Source organism: Pan troglodytes, chromosome 8 (assembly GCF_028858775.2).
Source record: "Pan troglodytes isolate AG18354 chromosome 8, NHGRI_mPanTro3-v2.0_pri, whole genome shotgun sequence".
Classification (NCBI taxonomy): Eukaryota; Metazoa; Chordata; class Mammalia; order Primates; family Hominidae; genus Pan; species Pan troglodytes.
This window is the reverse complement of record NC_072406.2, coordinates 44,324,826-44,349,429: the sequence shown is the minus strand read 5'-3', so window position 1 is coordinate 44,349,429 and position 24,604 is coordinate 44,324,826. Positions and strand designations below refer to the sequence as shown.

General features: G+C 38.1%; 2 protein-coding genes across 28 annotated transcripts in view; one reads left to right on the top strand and one right to left on the bottom strand.

Moving 5' to 3' along the window:
• The window catches only part of ZEB1 (zinc finger E-box binding homeobox 1), a 209,989-nt gene that overhangs the window by 161,389 nt on the left and 23,996 nt on the right, over positions 1-24,604 (bottom strand). The window contains exons 2-3 of one of the 27 annotated variants that reach the window (XM_063781557.1): positions 12,499-12,547; positions 9,338-9,526 (exon numbers count right to left, since the gene is read on the bottom strand). The exons of 24 other annotated variants lie outside the window; for them this stretch is intronic. The gene's annotated coding sequence lies outside the window, so the exon portion shown is untranslated. Of the gene's footprint in view, positions 1-3,542; positions 3,636-9,337; positions 9,527-12,498; positions 12,548-24,604 lie in introns of those variants that run through there. 2 more of the 27 variants (XM_063781552.1, XM_054660953.2) reach the window with 2 other exon arrangements.
• Positions 3,764-5,085, top strand: LOC134807152 (putative UPF0607 protein FLJ37424). Its single transcript, XM_063781569.1, has one exon. The coding sequence runs from the start codon at positions 3,970-3,972 to the stop codon at positions 4,993-4,995; it is 1,026 nt and encodes a 341-aa protein (XP_063637639.1). The 5' UTR covers positions 3,764-3,969; the 3' UTR covers positions 4,996-5,085.

Below are 24,604 nucleotides of genomic sequence, written 5' to 3'. Positions count from 1 at the left end.
TCTAGTTGTTGAAGTATTCTATATAGAGTCAGCATATTGATACTTCAATTTATATAAGAACCAGTTTACATTCATATCATTCACATCACTTAAAGCAATCCTTTAGAAAGTGAGTTTAAAAACTATCAACCAAAAAAATATGCCTCATCCTTTTCATGGATTCTTGACCTATTTATAAGAAAGTCATTTTGGCGACAAGTTACTTAATTTATATCTGCCACAGTTTCTCCATTTGTATAATGAAGATAATAGCGTATTACCACATAGGCTTGCTGTGAACATTAGGTTAATAGTTGCAAACTGCCTAGAAAAGTGCAGTAAGTACATCATAAGCCTTCGAAAGCAGAGCTATTACAATCATCATCATCATCACTACCATTATCACTACTACCACCACCTTCATAAGCATCTCAACTGATTGTTAGTAAAAGTGTAGAGTCCTAGGCCACACTCCCAGAGATTTCAATTCAGTATCACACCAAAGTTGGGGAATACTGTGTTAAAGAGAAAGGGGAATAGATAAACAGCCAAGACACTACGTATACCAGTATCATCTTATAAATACAGTAACGGGAAGCAAAATACTTTAAAACAGAAAAAGCTTCAGTTTTAAAAGTCCAGTAACACCTTTACTTCCTCCTCTAAAATACACACAACTTATCCCCAAACCCAGTGGTTGCTTTCCAATGACCCTACTACTCAAGAGTAGATAGGATACAGAAATAAGTAAGAGGTCCCGGGCTCAACAAAGAGTTGAAGAAGCTTATATACTTCATTACTTCTTGGATAGAGAATAGCTAGCAATTTCACACAAAAATATTTGTGAGTAGAGCAATTATCAAATATTTGAGCACTAACTGTATGTGGAATGCTAAAGGGGACTGAACTATATGACATTAAACTTTCCTGGAATCTCATTGGGAAAACAACCTCCCACTTTCTTCCAAGGATCACTGAAGTCTTGCTCCAGCTCAAGCAGTATAAGCTGGGAACTCAGAGAAGAGATTTTAGTTAGGGTCGATAGGAAGGCTTCATAGAAGAAAAAGATCTTTGCTAGACCTCATAATGACTAAGATTTTTATAGATAGAAATTGCATTTCAGGTCAAAGAAAACAGTGTGAGCACAAAGCAGAAACTTGGAAGTACTACAGGTATTTCAGGACAGTACGTTGAGTATTTGCCAACGCTGGAAAGGATGGTTTTATTCTCTGCTCAAAAATCTAATTAGTACTTCAGGAAGATTGTTTTAGCAATGGTGTACATCATGGGGTATGTTATGATAGTGTAACCCTGGCTTTGAAAATGGACAGAGACAGGAATCTAAAGGATTATTTAAATTATGGCCAGGCGCAGTGGCTCACGGCTTCTAATCCTAGCACTTTGAGAGGCTGAGGTGGGAGGATCACTTGAGTCCAGGAGTTTGAGAGGAGCCTGCGTGACACAGCAAGACCCTGTCTTTACAAAATTAAATAAAACAAAAAAAAATTAATTAATTGGCAGTGAGGACAAATTAGGTATCAAAGATGATTTAAGTATTATGTCTGTTTTTTTCTGGAACTTCCCAGTCTGTCCTGGTATATTCAAGATGAAGGAGATGGTAGACAGTGAGAGCTATAAAAAGTAAGTTCAGGGCTAGTCAGAGAGAGTTTAGATTGGGGGAAAGGACTAACCTGTGGGAGCAAAGGTAGAGAGCAGTTTGAGCAAAGACTTGGAAGCGGGAAAGTGCAAACATTATTCTCAGGTTGATTAGCTCTGATGTGCTAGAGCCAGCAGCTCACAACTGCCTTTTCTTTCCAATGCATCAAAAGGCCCTAAACGTGTTACTGAGGAAGAAAGAAGAGGCAAAACGGTTTAATGCACAGAATGCCTGTAAATGATGGTAACCTGGAGTTTAAATTAAATATTAAATTATGTTCCCTATATTCAGTAGAGCATACAAATGTATTTCGATATAGCTGATCATGTAAAATGTTCACAAATTTGGCCTGGCCAACAACAAAAATCAACAATAAAGCTTTGCTATATTCAATCTCACCCCTACTTTTTCAAAAAATTTTAATAAGCAATTTTTGTGGAATTCATTATATTACACATATGGATCTTCTCAATCAAGTGATTCATATGACTGTTAAATAGCTCCTTAAAGATAGAGGCCATGCTTTTCTTCTTTTTTCCCTCTGGTACTATCAAAACTCAACGGTATAAGGTATGGATTTAGTATACTTATTAAATGAAAGATATCCTATAATATGACCTGTGAATGGATTAAATAAAAGGTATGAACAGTTATAAAATTCCATAACAACAGACATGCAATTTATTTTTTTTATTTTTTAACTTCTTGCCTTTTAATAATATCTTTGAATATAGATGGTTTCAATTCTCCAATAACAAGATGTAGAGTGGCCAAATGGTTTTTCATACATGTTTCCCTAGTCCAGACACCCAAGAGTATGTCCCTCTCTTGGGCATAAGAAAACCTAGAGTTATATTTAGGGCATCATGTGTGGTGAATAGTTGACCAAGCTGGCATGCTCACAATGACCAAATTATGTTTGTCATATTTTAATCCAATACATTGATCTACTATGAACTTGTAAATAATCTATTTGCTTTCTAGACACATTCCAGGAAGACCAGAGAAACTGACTTTTATCCATATGGAATAATCCACTGGCAAATTTCTTTTAGGACAGACCAAAGCTGATCTAGAACATAATCTTTACATACTTGGATCCTTCCCATCAGACGAGAAAGAACATCTGGGGTGAAAGGCTCCATTAGAAGAGCAATGTGGGATGGTGCTGTGCTGACAACTGGTAGTTCCTGCCCTACATCTTTGTAGAGGACTGGAGGCCAGAGCATGCCATGGTCAACTCGTATGTTGAAGTGAAGACCTCCTTCGAGGTGTGCATGTGCTTATTACAGATATGCCACGGTGCTAAGTACCCCAGGACTACATGAAAAAATAAGAATAGATGCTGTATCCATGATCATGAGGCACACAGGCCAGAGCGCCAGCTGTGGAATCGCACAGCCCGGGTTCAAAGCCTGGCTGGGCCATGACCACCTGAATGACCTGAGGAATGGTCTCAGGCAAATTTGTAAAAAGTGGAGACCCTGCCTGCCAGGGAGGCATGTGGTAAGAGGTGCATCCAGTCAGGTCAGGGCACTGCGTCCTCTCTTTGGAAACCTGCGGAGCAAGGCTGGTGGCCCTTGAGGCCACGGCAGCCATGGAGAAGGCGGGCCTGGCTCCAGGTGGCACAGAGGCACTGGAGAGGCCCCGGGGGAGCCTGGCGGGATCTGGCTGGTCCTGCGCTCTGCTTCCAGGTTCTGGCCCTGTAACCCGGGGGACAGGGCCGGCCAAGACAGGGCCACTGGGTGCTAGCCAGCACCTGGGCCAGGCGCCAGGCGGGCTCTGGCGGATCAGCCCCGCACCCCCAACAGCCCCACAGGGGGGCCCATCCAGGGCCACACACTTGCCCCCAGGAGCAGGATATCCCTGAGGCTAGAGTCCAGCTGGACCGGTGGAAGGGTCTCACCCTTTGCCCTTTGATTTCTCTTGTAGGCACCCTCGCTGGGCTCCTAAGCACTCCTCCACACACTGGCTCTGTCACCAGCCCCATAGTGATGTCATAAACTCCCAGATGCCCAGTGTGCACCCAGCCACAGAAAAGTGGGTGACTTAGGAGTATCCTCTCCGCTTCTGACCCTTAGTTTCGTCTGTGCACAACTCGCTCAAAATGGGCAACTCGCTAAGCGTATTTTGTTCCTGGTTCCGCCGCAGGTCCTGGCCATGCCATCGGCAACCTGCTCGTCTTGTCCGTGAGGCCTTCCCAGCTGGCCGGGCTCACCCCGCAGCTCCTGCACCTGTGCCTGCCCGGGGAATTGTGGGGCCATTTCCCACTCCTCTTCAACTGTCAGCGACATCTTGGGCCTTCTTTTCCAGTCAGGTGGGACGGCGTCCCTATGAGGCTGTGTCTTATCCCTCGGAACACGGGCACCCCACAGAGGGTCCTGCGTCCTGTGGTCTGGAGCACCCCCTCAAGGAAGAAACCCGTGCTGTCTGCTCACAACTCCATAATGTTTGGACACCTCAGCCCCGTAAGGATCCCTTGTCTCAGAGGCAAGTTTAACCTTCAACTTCCTTCATTAGATGACCAGGTGATCCCAGCCAGGCTCCCGAAGACGGAGGTGAGGGCAGAAGAGCCCAAAGAAGCAACAGAGGTGAAAGACCAGGTAGAGACCCAGGGGCAGGAGGACAATAAAAGGGGCCCCTGTAGCAATGGGGAAGCAGCCTCCACCTCTAGGCCCCTGGAGACTCAGGGAAACCTCACTTCCTCCTGGTACAATCCCAGGCCCTTGGAGGGAAATGTCCACCTCAAGAGCTTGACAGAAAAGAATCAGACTGACAAGGCCCAGGTGCATGCAGTGAGTTTCTACTCCAAGGGCCATGGAGTCGCCAGTTCACACAGCCCTGCTGGAGGCATCCTTCCCTTTGGGAAGCCTGACCCACTTCCAACAGTGCTCCCTGCCCCAGTTCCGGGCTGCTCCCTGTGGCCAGAGAAGGCGGCCTTGAAGGTGCTGGGTAAAGACCACCTGCCCAGCTCTCCAGGCTTGCTGATGGTGGGGGAGGACATGCAGCCCAAGGATCCTGCAGCTCTTGGATCAAGTAGGTCTTCTCCACCCAGAGCTGCCGGCCACAGGTCCCACAAAAGAAAACTGTCGGGGCCACCACTGCAGCTGCAACCGACCCCTCCCCTGCAACTGAGGTGGGATAGAGACGAGCGGCCCCCACCGGCAAAGCTTCCATGTCTATCTCCTGAGGCACTGTTGGTGGGTCAGGCTTCCCAAAGAGAAGGACGCCTCCAGCAGGGCAACATGCGTAAGAACATGAGGGTGTTAAGTAGAACATCAAAATTCAGGAGACTAAGACAGCTGCTTAGGAGGAGAAAGAAGACTCGGCAGGGCAGGCGTGGTGGCTCACGCCTGTAATCCAGCACTTTGGGAGGCCCAGGCGGGCGGATCAGGAGATCAAGAGATTGAGACCTGAGAAACATCTCTGCCTGCACCATCTGGGAAGTGAGGAGCGCCTCTGCCCAGCTGCTCCACCATCTGGGAAGTGAGGAGCGCCTGTGCCCGGCCACCGCACCATCTGGGCAGTGAGGAACGCCTCTGCCCGGCCCCCGCCCTGTCTGGGAAGCGACGAGAGCCTCTGCCCAGCAGTCTCACAGTCTGGGAAGTGAGGAGCGCCTCTGCCCAGGCCCTGCCCCGTCTGGGCAGTGAGGAGTGCCTCCGCCAGGCCGCCGCCCTGTCTGGGAAGTGAGGAGCGCCTCTGCCCAGCCACCGTCCCGTCTGCAAAGCGAGGAGTGCCTCTGCCTGGCCCCCCTACACTCTGGGAAGCGAGGAGTGCCTCTGCCCGGCCCCCCTACACTCTGGGAAGTGAGGAGCGCCTCTGCCCGGCCCCCCTACACTCTGGGAAGTGAGGAGCGCCTCTGCCCGGCCACCGCCCCGTCCGGGAAGTGAGGCGCGCCTCTGCCCAGCCGCCCACTATCTGGGAATTGAGGAGCACCACCTCTGCCTGGCCTCCACCCCATCTGGGAAGTGAGGAGCACCTCTGCCCAGCTGCCTCACGGTATGGGAAGTGAGAGGTGCCTCTGCCCAGCCGCCGCCCCATCTGGGAAACAAGGAGCACCTCTGCCCCGCCGCCGTTTCGTCTGCGAAGCGAGGAGTGCCTCTGCCCGGCCTCCTCACCGTCTGGGAAATGAGGAGCGCCTCTGCCCCGCCGCCGTCCCGTCTGCGAAGCGAGGAGTGCTTCTGCCTGGCCTCCTCACCGTCTGGGAAATGAGGAGCGCCTCTGCCCTGCTGCCGTCCTGTCTGCGAAGTGAGGAGTGCCTCTCCTGGCCTCCTCACCGTCTGGGAAATGAGGAGCGCCTCTGCCCGGCCACCATCCCATCTGGGAAGTGAGGAGCGCCCCTGCCCAGCCGCCGCCCCGTCTGGAAAGTGAGGAGCACCTCTGCCTGGCCCCCTCACCGTTTGTAAGGGAGGAGTGCCTCTGCCCAGCCCCTGCACCGTCTGGGAAGTGAGGAGTGCCCCCGCCCGGCCCCCTCACCATCTGGGAAGTGAGGAGGGTCTCTGCCTGGCTGCTGTGCAACCTTCCAAGTGTGAAGTGACAGCCTTGTGTGTGATCTTTCTGCCCTCCCCAAGTTTGCATTTTCGACATTAAAGTTTACTTTTTAATTTAAAAAAAGGAGATCAAGATCATTCTGGCCAACATGGTGAAACTCCGTCTCTACTGAAAATACAAAAATTAGGCGGGCATGGTGGCTTGTGCCTGTAGTCCCAGCTACTCAGGAGGCTGAGGCAGGAGAATGGCTTGAACCCGGGAAGTGGAGGTTGCAGTGAGCCGAGATCGCACCACTGCACTCCAGCCTGGTGACAGAGCAAGACTGCGTCCTGAAACGATGTTGTAGTTGAGAGCAGGATGGTCTTTTGGGACAGGAGGAACAAGAGGTTCTGGTTGCCACTCTTCAATCAGTTCTTCTTTTTCCTTGACTGTAAGATCAGATCGTTCTTGTAATTTGTAAGTCTTAGAGAAAAGAAGTCTGATTATCCAGAGTATCAGAATCCCTTCCAAAATAAGATGGTAAGCAGGAGCCTCGTAAAGCGCCTGTACCATCTCCACCAGAACCCAATGCTCCGTGGCGGTCGCCATAGTTAGCCGCTTCCTCCAGACATGCAATTTATTAGAGCATCCATGCAGTACTGTTTCAGGTTACTGCAGCTCACTGTAACGCCACTACTGTGGCACTAGTAAATGCAAAATGACCTTGAGAACTCTGTGAGATTTTACTTTAAGTGTATATATGATTTCTAGGTATTTACCTTTGCATTTAAAAAAATCACTCACTAATTTACGAACTCTCTGGGGATATTCATAAAATATTTCAACATGATTAGACTCGGATAAAAAAACTGTTTTCCATGTTTATTTAAAATATATTTCTTGCATCTAAATTTATATTTTCAGTCTCCAAAATATTTCAGCACATTTTATTCATCTGATCCACTGAATTAACCAATAATATCTTGTCACATACCATTCATTTCTGAATAAAGAGATCTTAACAGCTGTCATATTTTAGGGATACTGACTCTTTAAACCTTATAGCATCATACTAAAATAGGCAAATACCATTTCCAAAGTAAGTGGGTCATTTATCTTAAAGTATAAGGAAAGGAACTAGCATTTGTTAAAATACCTCCTAAACTATATCCATTATATTTAATCCTTACAACCATGAGAGATAGTATATACAAACCCATTTTGCAGTTGTGAACTTGCTTAAGGTCCCACAGCTATTAAATTATCCTGTTTTAATTCCCATCATGTTTGTCTAGCTCCAAGTCTAAGCTCATCCTTCTTACAATAACTACCTGGAACACTGCCAAGTACCATGTTAAAAAAGAGACTAGGGCATAAAGGGGCAGGAGCAGGGGCACAGGGCCGGACTTAGTGAAGTAAAAGCAAACATTGTAAAGTCCAAGTACTTTACTCATTGAAGTGCTCTTCAAATCTATTATGAACATTCTTTCTCTTACTTTATTCACAGACACCCTTCTCTGTACACTAGTAGCTATCAGAATTAATATCAAGCTTTGAAAAAACAGACACTTTATAAAAATGCAAAGCAACAATAGCTACTGAGAATTATTTTTGAAAGGACAAATGGCCCTATGACATACCTCAGTAGCCCTGAGGCAGTGTCTTCCTGAATACACTGTCTTAAGAAATTTTCATCATCAACAATCCACAGTCACTATATTTTATAACAAGAGGGGTTGAGATTAACTATTCTAGCAATCAAAGAAGATAGGTGTTTGTTATCTGGAAAATTTACTGACTGAATGTCCAATGATGCTATGAATAAAGATGAATAAAATTTTGATTTTTCTAAAAAAATTCAGGAAGTATCTATGGTATCATTTTGTACTTTCCAAACAGAATAGAGTGTACAAATTATAAATATAGTTAATAACATCAGTTAGTAATAAACATAATTAAAAGCATTATAAACATAGAGAAAAATATTAAAAATTCCAAAAGGTATAAGGTTCTTAATTTTAAGAACAGAAAAACCATGGTTCCTGTGTTAACAGAAGCTGGCAGTAAACATACCCCTTTCAAAGTTAAAAAGAGTATTTCAGAATGGAGTTTTAGAGCCTATAGCACTTTATAAATGAAGGTGGAATTTTTGTTACTCCAATGTACTCCTTTCTTCTTTCCCCCTCTTTCCCTGCCCTTACCTCTATATCATAACACCTAAGAGTTCTCCTTTTACTTTAAGAAAAATGCTATCTCATCTAGTATAAAAAGGTGAGACAACTTTGCATTTTAAATTAACATAGGGTCTTTAGGAGTTTTGAGGATTTCAATACCAAAATGCATACAGGTTGGATCTTTAAAAACTGTTACAGCAGAAGTGCCAAAACACAGTCTCTCTAGCATTTTGAACAAGGTTTCACAATAATTAGCACTGCAGTAGGTAATTTAACATGTGTGACCTTTTGTATAGTAACAATTCTAAATAACAGCCAAGAGCACAGTCATTTATTTGTTTGTTACCTTGATTTGGGGCAAAACGACACAAGAAGACCAGTTCTACACAAAGAATTAACACAGTTCTGTGCTAATATAAGTAAATAAAGTTTAGGTCAAAGAGAAACAAATAACAAAAAGTCAAAGAGAGAACTGAGCTGGCAACTGAGAAGCATAAACCATTTTGGCCTAGATTTGTTTGTAATGACTATGTGACCCAGATACTAAACTATTTGGCTAACATTCAGAAATCTAGCAACTGAAAGAAATAAGATATATGGTTGGCTGGTTAAATATTTTAGCCAAAATAACAGATTCTTAAAATCATGCATTATTATAGTATTTTCTACACAGAAAATTTTTAAACTTTAAAAATAAGTATTTCTTTTTTGCTTTGTAAATTATCCCATAAATTATACTTCACCTTTATAATCAGACAATAAAGATGACACTATTTACTACAGAGGTTATGATACAAAACTCCTTTGGAGAGAAGAGCTGAGAGAAAATATACTTTTAAAAAGTAATTTATTTAAGAAACTGTATTTTCCTAAACTATCTTTGTTCCATTTATGGCCTGCATAGTTTACTCTACAGACAGGTGTCTATTAAATGAGAAGAGAATTTTTGGGAAAAAAAAATTCTTCAACTCCGAAGCTATATAAGCTCTGCTAATGAGGGTGCTTGAAACACAGAAGTCAGAGAGTAGATTCACTAGGGACTCGACTTCATACTTACAGGCTTGATGGGGGAAGGTGGTGTTTCACATAAGTAAAAAACGTAATACACAATCCTTAATGCACCTGTGGTGGACCATGCTGAGTGCCTATCCAATGCTTCCTTCTTCCTAATGATCCATGATTGGATTTCTATATCCACATCTCTCCCAGTGGTCAATGCGCCTCAGGGTAAGCTGACTGTCCTGAGCTGCAAGGGTAGACCACAATTAATCTAATCCATTATGGTAAGCTCATCCCTTTTGCCAACGATTAGTTAAGGCATATTTAGAATTAAGCTAATTTAGGACAATAAGGAGCAAGTTGGGGGCAGGAGTGCATAAGGACTTCTCAGGGAAAAGAACCTATATTGCCCATGAGAACGCCAAGAGAAGTTTATTTCTCTCTTTGGATCTGAAGGAGAAAACACACAATCCTGATTGCAGCCAGCAGCCATTTGGCAACTACAGTGTTGGGATAAAGGAAATATTGTGGATAAAGAGTAGAGTAGACGACAAACTGAGTCCTTGAAAAAAATCACTGAGCCACTGGCGTAACTAATCCTAATATATGTACTTTCTTATGTGAGCTAACCAATATTCTTTTTATTTAAGCCAAATTAGACTAATTTGGAAACTAATTAGCTATTAGGAAACTAACAATTGCCAAGTTCTATTTTCATTACTTTTAGAAAACCTTAGAATTTTACCCATTCCTAGCTTTAAAAAAAAACATATGCTACTTTTTGTATATTTTCCTGATTTCCTACAGTGATTGTGTATTACATGTGCTATTGGGAGCAGAGTTATTCAATCTTAGTGTACCAATATGACCTCTTCTTGATCATCAGCATAAAAAATTATGCTTTTAGTCTAGTAGTGCTTTCAGGGGCCCATGATGTACTAAGATCGCTATGTTCTTATATCCTGATTTTGCTCCAATATCAACTGTCTCTTGTTCCTGCTGTACTCTGCTCACAACAGTTTCAGAGAACCACTACACTCTCATCTACAGTTCATTGGTTCTCTACGCCCTGTGCATTCTCATCCTACTCTGAGTTCCCAGTTATACACACGCAGATGGCTGAAGTTGCTAGAAGTATGTTCTGAAGCATATGAAAATTATTCTCAGGACAGTGAATTTCTTTTTGAACTTAGTTTAAAAATATAACCTAGATAACTAGTTTTGTACTTCTTTTAAAAAGTATCTCATTTATGCCTTCCCTTCCTCCCTTCTTTTGGCATTCACTTTTCCTAGAAATACTTTTGACCTCTTACTTTTAAATAGATATTGAAGATTTCTATATGGTCAAGGCTATAAAACAACAGCCTATGGGCCAAATATATTTAACAGGTCGATTTTGCCCTGTAGAGTTATTGTCACAGAGTATCTTAAAAACACCTAAATTAATTACCAACTAATTTACATAAAAATCTGTATTTTAGGATCCTTTGGAAAAACTGAAATATTGGGTAACAATCAGCCTGAATACTCCCATGATCACCATCAGATGGAGCAGAATATTAGCTGTCCCTCTACTCAGTTAGATGAGCACAAATTCTCTAAAGCCCCAGTCTCATTATTATTTCCCTAAATGGCCTAATTCTTTATAGTTAAGGCCCGTATAGGTAGTTGACTATGGTATCCCTGACACAACAGGCTAGTAACAGCCATAGGTACATGAAAGAAATAAGATTGGTTAAGAAAGTACAGAAGTTCATAAGGAATTCTGTGAAGTCTGTTTCCAAAATGTTTCCTCCGGCATCTTTTAATTTAACCAGCAGTCTATTTCTAGAGCCAATGATCCAGCAATAAATTCTCTGAATAATCATGAAAAAAGTGTTTCTTAATAGAAAGCTATTTGAAACAAAAGGGTTAAATTCTTCATGTAAGTTTCAATCAATCAACCAATAGGAAAATCCTAAAGAGTCACCTTCCAAATCTGATATTCATTAATAAGTGGTGTAAACAAGATGACCTGCACTATATATATATATATATATATATATATATATACACACATCATATATGTACAAAATTACTTATGTGTTTTATGTATAAATCAGGAAGACAAATTATCTTTTAAAACTAAGTTCTCCCTATACTCCCTATATTAGTTAATGAAGTCAAACAATAACAAGAATTAGCAGAATTCAAAAATTATTTTTTAAGGAACGATGTTTTCTAAATTATATTTATAATATAGTCACTTCCTCCTACCGTTAAGTACAAGTTACCTGAAAGTATTTTAGAGATAATCTTATAATCAGATTCTATAGGTGGAACAATAACAATACTATTAATAGTTTTACATTTCTGTCAAATACAAGGCTTTGTCCACATTCCAAATTTCAAATCTATTCCCTTCTCTCCAGCTCCACTGCTGTAACCATCATCTCCAACCTGGCCTACCGAAATAGCATCTAACAACAATGCTTCTATATATACTATAGTCAGACTCATGATTTTCAAATGAAAAATTTAATCATGGCATACCCCGATGCTTAAAACCTTTCCATGGTTTCCCAATATCCCTTAGGATATAGGTCAAAAATTCCTGAAGAATGCATAATCTGTTTCCTACATTCTTCTCTACATTTACTTATCCTTCTTTTCAACGCTCACACTGGAATCTTTTCAGTTCTTCCTTTTACTTTTGTAGATGCTATTTCTGTTGCCTGCAATGTTCCATCCTAACCCTTCTCCTAATTCCTAGGCTTAAGCTAACTCATGCTGATTCTTCCAATCTCAGCCCAAAAGTTATTTCTCATGTCCTACTCTCAGTTCACATTCAACACTCCCCCACCATCCCAGAGCAGGTTAAGTCGGCCTGTTATATTCTTTCCTATCATCTTACGATTTCTCCCTTAATGCTCATCTTAGTTATAATTATTTGTTTAGTTCCAAAGCTGCTGGTTTCGTGAGGACATGGAAAGATATCTGTCTTGTTTACTGTCTTACACTATCATTTAACACAATGACTGGCAATAATAGCATTTAATAAATATTTGTTGAATAAATGAGTCTCATTAAATTGGATTTAACCCACAGATAAATGAATTATTGTTGAAAATGCAGCACAGTATACAGCACAAATATCTGGAAGTCCTGAAGACCTGGTTCATGATTCCAGGTGGACTACTTGCTGTATGACTTTAGGGCTCAAACACCCAGATTCTTTACCTTAATAAGAATATTATCCAATGCCTGCTCTGTCTTCCTTAAACAGCTGCTGAGAGAAAAAAAGGAATAATTTACTTTCTCAACTCTTAAAGCACATTTTTTTCACAGTAACATTTTTCAAATCAATAGGAGTCTTACCAAAGATATCAAAAGAACTTTTAATAACAAAAGAGATATTATACAAAATACTATAATGCTTTGTATTACACCCACGTGTATTATTGTATCTCTGTGTGAACTTGGACATGACTAAGAATTTACCTTCTGTTCACTTATCAGCATCAACAGAACTATGCACAGCTAAATTTTAACTTAATTTGAAATCCCTAAATTATCTCTTAAAATGTCTTTTAAAGATCACTATAATGCAGCATTGAAACAAAAAGTTATTATACATGCAGAACTTTCTGTGACATGTGGCTGAATTATGTTTAATGAAGGTTTCACAAGTGATAATTCTGAGCAGATACCAAATATCTGGCTGTTAAAGTCTTCTGGATGACTTTCAAGAGAAGTTATTTAACTTCTAGTGAAATGTAATATAATTAGTAAAAAAATTTTAATTAAATAGGAAATGGAAACCTCGCCAAAGTAATTCCTGGACATGGCTCAGAACGACACTATCAATCCTAAAAGTGTTAAAGATCAGGAAGAGCAGCATTTGCTACAGTGCCTATGGCCCAAAGGAATTCAGAATAATCCTTAGAAAAATTCTCCTCCTCCCCCAAGAAAAGTGTTTTATTTTTCCAAAAAGAGACATTAAAAAGTTGTTATGAAATCAAAGAATGTGCCTTACAATTGATGAGCTTTTAGAATTGAGAAAATATAGTAATATGCATGAACATATTCTTTAAATTAACTGCTATACAAACAGGTAATTTTAAAGGTGCCCACTTTGTGCTAAGTACAAAAAAAGTGCTTTATATAAAACTTAAAAGCTTCTCCCAAAGTCACTTATAAAGTCAGTGTTTGAAAATGAAAAGATGAAATGGGATTCCAATATCATTGTTTCAGAAGAAATAAAATGTTCCCCCTAACGCTGAATAGACAGACTTGACAAAACTAAATCCACTTCTTTTGCTCTGTTCCCACTTTAAGCACTGCCCACATAATTCATAACACTGTCATTTGTTGAATTCTTTAAAATATTCTGAGAAACTAATTCTAATATCTAATCACTAGCATCCAAAAGTTCTTTGTGTCTATCCTCATTCTTTCAATTGTTGTATTCAATGTAATATTTCACTTGATTTTGTATTTTGCTGATACTGTTTTAAGCAATATTCACCTCAGTCTTATCTTCAAGAACAAATCAGGACATGTGCTTTCAGTTAATCTTCTGTAAGTAGTAGTACTGGTTTTCTGTGACTCCTTCTCCTGGTGACCAAAACTATGTATTGCCAATATGACAGGTTGGTGGTGCTGGTGACTAATGAGACTAAAACCAACAAAGCTGACTCATAATCAAACCTTTGACTGTGACTATTCAGTACCTGTTTTAAAATATTTTATCTCTATTCCTTCTTTAGAAATGATCATTGGAAAATTATCTCTTTAGACTTCTTTCTCTGATTCAGTATCTTAATCTCTTTGGCTAGGTACTTGTCAATTTGATCATAAACAAATTCTGGAATTGACCTAAAAAGATGGCTTAGAAAAGCTGTAAGATTTTTCTGCAAAATAGAAGGTAGAATAGAATGTAGAACTATGGCAAATAGCCACTTGTTTCTACCAATTAGTAGCTCATTACATTGTGAGTAGCCTATATACAGTGGTTTATAAAGAATTCTAGCATTAGACAGATGCTTGTATTAGAAGATCTATAAATTATGTTAATGTTATAAACTTTATTCAGATTGGAACTATTGAACTATCTTGGTAAGACAAAGACTTTAGATGAATTATGATTTATCTTTAAAACATACCTTTAAGTATTATAATCACAAATATAAAAATTAAACATGAGGGACATGGGAAAAGAAACAGGATGGGAGTAATGGAATTTCCAGCACTATGCTGTGTACTTCCAAATTATCTCACTTAACTGTCAATCCTGTGAGGTTGATACTACTACTGTCATACAGATGAGAAGACAGTGGCTGATAGCTCTTAAGTGACCCTAGTGTAAATCCAGTGGTCAAATCCATGTGTGCTTGACTATACCAGTTTCTGAAATGTGGTAATGGCAAATACCCATGCTCAGCAAAAACTGCACTTCCTTGTGGTAGTTTGCATTTCCAGCTGCAACAATATATCCCAAACCATTTGCTCTTCTACAGTGTAATCTTGCTACTCCATCTTTAACAAATGAAGCCTATTTCTCTTCCTGTTGATCTGGGCTGGCCTTGTCACTTGTTTTGATCAACAGAATGGGCAGAAGTAATGCTAAGTAACTTCTAAATATGGCCCTTTAAAAGGCTGCAGCTTCTTTGCCCTTGGAACATTTCTTTTTGGAATCCAGCTACCATGTTGTAAGGAAGCCCAACTAACTTCACAGAGAGGCACACTTAAGGAGAGCTGAGGCACCCAGGCCACCCCCAACTGTGCTCCACGCCAGCAGCCTGCATCCACTGCCAGCTATGTAAGTGAGGCCACTGTGGACTGCCCTCTTTCCTAGCACCCCAGCCAAGACCACACAAAGCAGAAGACTCACTCAGTCAACTCTCAAAATTATGAGAAATAATGAATTACTGTTGTTTTAAGCCATTAAACTTTGGGGTGGCTTGTCATGCAGCTACTAATGAAGTGAAACACTCACCATCTTCCTTAGAAATGTATTTCAACAATGCCAGTGTTGGCACTAAAAGGGCCAATAAGAAGCCAAATTTTTGTTTTTTTGTGACTACCGAAATAGAATTATGGAAAATCACAGTAACGCTTAAATTTCAATAATTACTAAAAGTTACACTCATTTTACATTGAAAAACAACATGGTTCAGCACTTAAAATCACAATGTTTCATAAAATCACAATGACTGGATAAATTTAATACTGAGTGAAACACTAAGTCTTATGAAAATAAGGGCAACGCTTAAAGTTTGAAAAAGAAAGGCAAATAGGTATCAGAATAAAGTCTGATTATATCAAAATAAAGCTCATATATTTGATTTGTATCCTATGTATTATGAATTATATGCTTTACATGTATTATATAGCCTATGTATTATGATTATGGGCTATATAAAGAATTAGTATACAGTAAAACATACTACATTGAATTTTACTAAACATAATGTTTTGTCTTATTTAGAAACTTCTTTAAAGATAAACATTGTATTTGGTGAAGTATCAGTATACCAGCAAAATACTACTTCATAAAAATTTCCAGTTGATAGAAGTCTGGATTACAGTCCGTTGCCTTATTTTAAATTTCTGTTATACAACTGTAAAAGTCTTGTTATACCATGAAATATGCTGAATACATGCAGACTTAAAGGAATATTTTTAGATAACCTCTAAAGGATATCAGATAATTTATTACAAAAATAAGGATTAGTTAATTTATGAAGGATAAACATAATTTCCAGTAGTGACATTATCAAAGAAGATTATTGTGCTAGAAAGACAATTGCCCTGACCCAATAAAAGAGTCTCTTATGATTTAAACAGCAGAGAGAAAATAATCTAGCATAATTCCAATTTTGGTGCTATAATAAAAGGTAGGAAAAAAAGGAAGTCCACATAAATACCTAATACAGTCTTCATAATTCTTAGAAAATAAAGAATTCTAAAATAGCAAGTAAAGAATTTTGAAAATTCTATGCTTATCAGACTGATGCTGAAAAGTTATTTAGCCTAGTAAAAAAGAGTTTCTGAAAAAACTAGAAAAAATAAATGATTTACTCAATTTTAAAACTTAATTTTGTTTTGAGGCAGACACTACGAAAGATTCTATATCCAGAAATAAAATCCTATTTTGCTAAAAAGAGATTTCCAGAGCAACTGTACCATAAGAGTAAGGTCTAGCAATTTACAACTACCATATTTCTTTTCAGTTGCTACTAGAAAATATACATTCAAGACAGATTCTTAATTCTCTTCCATGACTCCAGATACTCAGCTAACACTGAGGTTGAAACTATGCCCAAGTCCCTGCATATTCACACAAGGTTGCTATTTGGCTGTAAAGGAGCCTTTTACAAGAGAGAAAGTGAACATAATGGGGGAGAAGGGAACTGAAGAGAAAGAAAAAGCTGCTTTTGTGCCATATGAATTATTTATTCAGTCAAGCAATGAACTCACTACTTCTAACTCTAACAATTTATCAGAGAACTCTAAATAGTGAACTCAAAGGCTTAGTTTGAAAATTATCACTATTCAGCCAAGCTGTAATTTTTTCCACTTGAAAATGTTTTTAAAACATAAATTGTATTTTATCCAGTAATTTCAATTTCCAATTTATAACTTTTATAATCAGAGCCAAAGTGTTAATTTTTAAAACAGACCCAAAAAAACCCCAGATAATAACTTTCATCACAGGCTATTAGGAATTAACAAACTACTCATTTTTTGTTATTCTTAGTTTAGGAAGCTAATTATAGACATGTCAATTCATGAAACTTTAAATTATTACTATTTGTGTTCAACTGATAACCAAGTATCTTAAACTAGTTCAAGAAAACCTTTATTCATCTGGTGAGTGCTGTTGAGATTTATTTTACCAAAGTCTCCATGAGGTAGTCCTGGTTCTTGATCAGTATAGACAGACTAGACTCAGATTTCTCTTACAATCAGTAATGATGTTTAGTTGCCTAAATTATTAATAGAGATTAAATCATTTTGGAATAAGAATAGAGATAAGGTACTTGCTTCTTGAAGAGAGAAATAATCAGGTCCAATCTGTGCCCAAATGGCCTTTTCTTACATATCAAAGATGATGCAGAATTTTTGCCACCTTTCTCATCATAAAATAATTTACTTAAAAAATATGAATATAATAGAGAGACCACACATTTATGGTCAATTGATTTTCAATAAAGATGCCAAGAACACACAATGGGGAAAAAACAGTCTCCTCAATAAATGGTGTTGGGAAAACTGAATGTCCCCATGAAGAAGAATGAAATTAGACCCTCATCTCACATCATTTACGAAAATCAACTCAAAATTGATTAAATACTTAAACATGAAACCCGACACTATAAAACTCCTACAAGAAAACAAAGGGAAAAAGCTCTCTGACACTGGTATGGGCAATGACTTTCTAAATATGACCCTAAAAGTATAGGCAACAAAAACAAAAATAGACAAATAGGATTACATCACACTAAAAATTTCTGCTCAGCAAATAAAACAATCAAGAGTGAAGAGACAACCTGCAGAATGGGAGAAAATATTTGAAAACACACCATACAGCTGATAAGACATTAGTATCCAAAACATGTAAAAAGCTAAAGCAACTAAATAGCAAGAAAATAAATAAACCTAATAAAAAAACGGCAAAGGGTGCAGACATTTCATAAGGGATGACATACAAATTGACAACAGGTATATGAAATAGTGCTCAACGTGACTAATCATCAGGGAAATGCAAATTAAAACCCAATGAGAGACTACCTCACACCTGTTAGAATGGTGATTATCAAAAAGATGAAACAGAACAAGTGCTGATGAGGATGCAGAGAGAAGGAAACCCCTGTACGCTGTTGCTGGGAATGTAAATTGGTACAGCCACTATGGAAAACAGTATGGAGGGTCCTCAAAAACTAACATTGGAGCTATCATATGATCCACCAGTCTCACCGCTAGTTATAAATACAAAAGAAATGAAATCAGTGTGTTGATGAGGTATCTGTACTCCCGTGTTCATTTCAGCATTATTCGTAAGAGCCAGGATATGGAATCAACCTAAGTATCCATCAACAGATGAACTGATAGAGAGAATGTAGTATACGCACACAACAGAATACTATTCAGCCTTCAAAGAGAAGAAAATCCTGTCAGTTGCAACGACACGGATGAACCTGGAGGACATTATAATAAGTGAAATAAGCTAAGGCACAGAAAGAGAAATGTCAATGATCTCACTTATACGTGGAATCTAAAACAGTCTAAATCATGGAAGCAGAGAGTAGAATGGTGGTAACCAGAGGCTGGGGTGTAGAAGGGCTGGGGAAATGTTGGTCAAAGGATACAAAATTTCATCTAAACAGGAGGAATAAATTCAAGAGATCCATGGTAAATCATAGGCCTACAGTTAATATACTGTACACCTGAAAATTGTGAAGAGTAGATTTTAGGTGTTCTCACAACAAAAAGTATGTGAGGTAATGCATATGTTAATTAGCTTGATTTAGCCATTCCACAATGTGTACATATATCAAAAAATAAAGTTGTACACCATAAATATAATTTTATCAATTTAAACAAATAACAGAAGATAATGAAAATATTTTGCATTTTGTGTAAATGAATGAATAACATACTTTTTTTTTGGCTTGAGTCATTCTGTAACCTAAAACTGACACAGAACACAACTTCTTTTGGAAAGTTACACACTTGTCTCCTTACACTTTCATTTTCTATTTGAAATGGTTTGAAAATCCCTAAGTCTCAGGAGGAGTGTCTATCTGACATAATTTTATGGGACTCTATTTTTTCTTTTTTCTTTTTATTTTTTGAGACCGAGTCTCACTCTGTCACCCAGGCTGGAATGCAATGGTGCAATCTCAGCTCACTGCAACCTCCACCTCCCAGGTGCAAGCGATTCTCCTGTCTCAGCCTCCTGAGTAGCTGGGATTACAGGAGCCCGCCACCACACCCGGCTAATTTTTGTATTTTTAGTAGAGATGGGGTTTCACTATGTTGGCAAGGCTGGTCTCAGACTCCTGACCTCAAGTGATCCACCAACCTCAGCCTCCCAAAGTGCTGGGATTACAGGTGTGAGCCACTGCACCCAGCCTAGACTCTATTCTTAAAAAAACCAGAAGAGCAAATCATGTTTTGTGCATTTCCCCTAACTTGCTCCTTTTTCTAGGTACATCTGACATTCCCTGCTTCTGCTTTTTTTCCCAGACAAATCACTTGGTAATATATAGGCACTGATTCTCCTTGATTATACTCATATTTTACAGAATGAGAATTAAGGCCAGTAGAATAGTTAAAATTCACCTGAGTTATGGTGAGGAAAGTAAGGCCCACACAACCTATGTTACTAACCCAGATATCTACAACTAGTATGTGGCACAGCAAAGATTAAAAAACATGTTTCCAGACACCATCTGTTGCTCTTTGCAAAATGTCCCCACTAATTCCCCTGAAGGGCCCTGGAATTCATATCTGGGAGTCTATACAACTGATAAAATCTTTGCAACACACTTTAGTAATAATTTACTGTGAGGCTTAAAAGGGTATGCCCAATAATTCTACTCCTGGGATTCTATCCTATCATAAAAATCCAACTTGTCAGACAAGCTTCATATATAATTATTCCCATCTAGTATTTACGATAAAAATTGTTTTAAATTTTTTTTAATTTTTCAAAATGTCCAATAATAAGGGGAGATGCTATTTCCACTATAATAAAGAAATTTAAAATGTTTATGTTAAAGGTTTATGAAAGTGTTAAAAGAGGCACTTTCCTATGTCTAGTGACCTGTCAGGAGGCAACAAGTTATAAAAATACATGAATGTATGCTAAATAAGTGTTTTCAATCAAATAAATCATTAGATCTTACCCAGGCATGGTGGCTCATGCCTGTAGTCCCAGCTACCTAGGAGGCCAAACAGGAGGATCACTTGAACCCAGGAGTTCAAGGCCAGCCTGGGCAAAATAGCTAGACCTCATCTCTAAAAACATTAAAATTAAAATAACACAGATATATGCTAAACAAATGTTTTCAATAAAATAAATCCATAGATCTTCACTGAGAGTCTATCACATTAAGACTGACAGAGGCAAGACTGGAATCTTATTTTAAACAGGTGGCAGTTACACAGGGAGAGAGAATGATCTACTTTATGTAAGAAATACATTGCTTCAGTTTCTTTAAACTGGCATTGCACAATTCATTTTCTTCCTCATAGGGAAGAAAAACCTGCCTCGATAATCACTTGAAGGTAAGGTAGTTAAAAAATGAGTTTCCTAACACCTCCCCACCACATAAAAAAACTTCAAGGTCCTCATTATTAAAGCTGAGCTTTATCTTACTTTGGAAAACTGTAATAAATACCTTCCAAGTGTTTTTAAGAGACTAAAGGAAAGTCCTCCTTTAAAGCACCGCATCTCACTTATCAAAGCTTTAAACCATCCTCAGTAGTTACAGGCCTTAAACTTAAAAATCTGTAAATCTTATCTTAACCCCAAGGAAAAGATTGAATTAGCAAAAGTACAGTCTGAAGACGATAACTGACTTAATTGAGCATGCATGGTTATACTTTTAAGACAGAAATGGGACTTACAATGTATGTAATTTGACAAGATTTAAGTTCCCTTCACACAATAAGAACAACCAGACTAAAGGCAGTGAAAAAACGGTGGTATTTTTCCTAACAGGATATTTTTCTATTTTAGATGATATTTCATTTTTTTTCATCAAGTGGTCTGCTCTTGACTTATCAAGACATGATAGAAAAGGACATTAGATGGCTTTATCTACCTCAAAAAGAAAAAAAAAACTCTACATGCAAAAGTTTCACTTATATATTTATTTTTTGCTAAAAGCAGTATTTTTACTCCCAAAGCCATCTAATTTAAAATAAATCATTAAGGGCAACTACTAAAACACCTCAAAAAGGTACTATTTTATTCAAATTTGTAAGCACTAAACTCACATCATCCTACCTTTATTTTGGGTCTAAAGTTTCCACGTATCAACAACTCATATTCTTTTACTAGTTTCTGTAACTAGAATTCTGAAAACCAACTATCCAGTTACTTAAAATAACCCTGAAGTAGCTGAAACATCCAAGTTAGCAAGAAATTTCCTATAGTTCTGTTCATAGGGAGGTAAGAGTTTTTCCACACAAGACATAGAATTTTTCTTCTGAAACAAAGCAGATGAGCTACAGTGAACAAATTGTAAATTAACTAGTAGTTGTCATAAGCTTCCCTATAAACTCCCTACATTTTAATGATGACTATTCATACTTCTAACCAACTGGACACAGTAAGAAAATTGTAGCTTCTGCTTCAAACTAGCTCTTGTGATGTAAGCCAAATTACATAACTTTTTGAGGTTCTCAGTTCTATCTATAAAATGAACCAGACCAGATGGATTTTTAAGGTCCCTTTCCACTTTAAGAATCTATATTTCATTTTCTCTGAGACTTTTAAAAATCCTTTTCAAAGGTGGTAAGGCATCTTTGGAAGAAGGAAAAAAATTTCTTTCTTTTTACAGTAAAAGAAAATATTTTCACCTTTTTCTGACAATCTGCACAGAAAAGTTTTCTAGGCTCTCTCCTAGCATTTTCAATACCCCCTTGGGATCTAGGGAAGCTGATTTCCCTTTTAACAAGATGATCTCTATAAATGAATGAGGCTGTTTCTGCTAATGGCCTCCTGTTCACCATTCTCCTTTTAGAGTATCAGCTACTAATTCCAACTGGGCAGGTTTACCTACATATCCTGCTTAGTCAAGGTGGGCCTCATAACCCACACAAGTTGATCTCCCATAAAAGGTGTTAGCGGTTGATTTGGTTTTGTCTTTAGCTCTTTATGGGAACATCAAGGCTTCTGGGAAGTAGTTTTATACAGGTGGACAACTCGTAACACTTAGGATCTACATTCCCCACATAAAATGCCACAAACCTATGGAACAAAATGAATTTTAGTTACCAGTTTACTTTCCTGTCATTAAGAAAATTCTAAAACGTAAAATTAATGTTTCTACTTTAACAGGTTTAATAGGATTTATTACATTATATAATACAACCCCCGCCCCCGCCAATCTATTTTTTTCTATCACAGTGTATACTTTAATCTTCAGGTAAATGGAGTAACTGACAAATGGAGTGATTTAAGAGCACTATAAATGAAAAGACTAGTCAACAAAAATGCTAAGTACATAAATGGTTTAGTGAAATGTCTGTGAATCTGGATATTCAACATGCTAATTTGGGCTTGACCACCTCCCCAACTCCCTTCTGCCTCTCCCAAATTGTAAAATCCAAACTAATTCTTCCAGTAGAAAACTTCTAGTCAAACATTAACATCTGGATAAATTTTTAAATGTTTTTATTTTCTGTATTTTCCCATATCAAAATATCAGACATCTCCTCTGGTAATATTTTTCATTAATTTAAATTTCAAGTTAAGATTTCTTTTTCATTAAATCTATTAAAAGAATCTTAAGCTTTAATCACTAAACTGCTGATTCAGAAAAACAAACAAACATGAATTAGTTCTCAACTATTCCAAGAGTCCACCTTAATATGTTCAAAATAACCCAGAACAAGTTAAAATGTCCAGGATAGCAAGAAAATTCCCACAATCGGAGTCTAAAAGGAGGTAAGGATCTTTTCACTCAAGGCACTGAATAGAGCTTTTCTTCTAACACAAAGTGTATGAGGTACAGCGAACAAACTGTAAAGGTAACTAGTTCTTTTGTCATATGGTCCCCTACAACCTTCTTATATTTTAACAATTAATGACTATTGGCAGCTTCTAACCAGTAAGGATACAATAGTTTCTGCTGTGGAGATTGAAGTGAGCCTAAGCATATTACTAATTTTCTAACAGATTATCAGAACTCAAATCAGAAAATTTAAATGAGTAACATTCAAGAATTTTCTATTTCATTACTGTAAAGTTGACGTTAAATCTTAAATACTTATTTAAGTATATTTATATGTATTTTATACTTGAGTTGACAAATTGTCAAAATTACCAAATTAATGTAAAAAATACACAAATAATCTTTTAATATATACTACATATATCCATGAACATATGAAAAACTTAATTACTGGGAGACAATCTAATCTAATTATTGACTTTAAAAAGTGAGATTTTAAAAAGCCCATGGCTATATATTTACTTAATATAATTTGTCAGTTAATGTGCCTATTACATAACCAAAGACACCAGATCAAATGGTAACCAAAAATACCAACCAGCAACCCATCTAGTCTGCTCTGCATTTATGTATGATATCACCAGGATCCAGTGAGGCTGTCAGAAAAAGTATGGAGAAGACAGAAAGTCCACCTACACTTAGCCTGCACCTTTTCCTCAGAAAGAAATGTCACCCCTTCCACAAGAAACCTCTATAATAGAAAAAGAAAAACGTGGGGATTATGCCAAATTGACCCCAAGCTTTAGTCTCCTCCTCAAGGCACATTCAGTAAAAACATCGAAACACACATCTGATTTGACAGGCATTTGAGTTTACAAAGAACACGGTAAAATGAAATCATACTTGGAGCATTCATGGGTTCTGTGTCAAAGGTCACTTAGTAGTATTTCATCTGCTGCCTACTAAGATTTAAAGCGGGCAGAGAATAGAGAGCCACCAAACCATAGCACACCTGCTCTAAATGGCACCTTCAGAATCATCTCCTCCAACCTTTTCATTATACAAACACATTTTATAACATATTTGATTAACTCTGAATTTCCTAAGAGCTATGACAGAATGATACTAATTTGTGTGAAAGACATACACACACAAAAACAAAGATAAGCAGGCACAACCACAAAATGAAAAATTCTATAAATCAAAGGCCGTACTTTAAATGTGTATGATAAAAAATAAAAATAAATAAATAAATGTGTATGATAAATAATGAAATCTTAGGCTTAATACAATACTATAATGGATTACTGGATTTTTATATTTCTCTGAAGAGAAACGTTCAGGATACAAATTACAATGCTATGGAAATAGATGAAAAGAAATTAGAGACTTTAAAAGCAAATGAAATATGAGATTGAATCATCTCTAAAAATGAAACAGGATTGCTTATCAAAACATTCTAAAAATGATTAACTTAAAATGTTAACTACAGTTTAGTGCTAAAATGAATAAACTTTTTCCTGTGCCACAATATAACATAGAAAGCTCTCAAGAGCTTCATGAAACAAAACCATTCAAAAAGAAAAATGGGGGAGGGGAAGGGTAAAAGGATCGGCAAGGAAACTGAGAATAAATGCAATCCACTAGCCAGT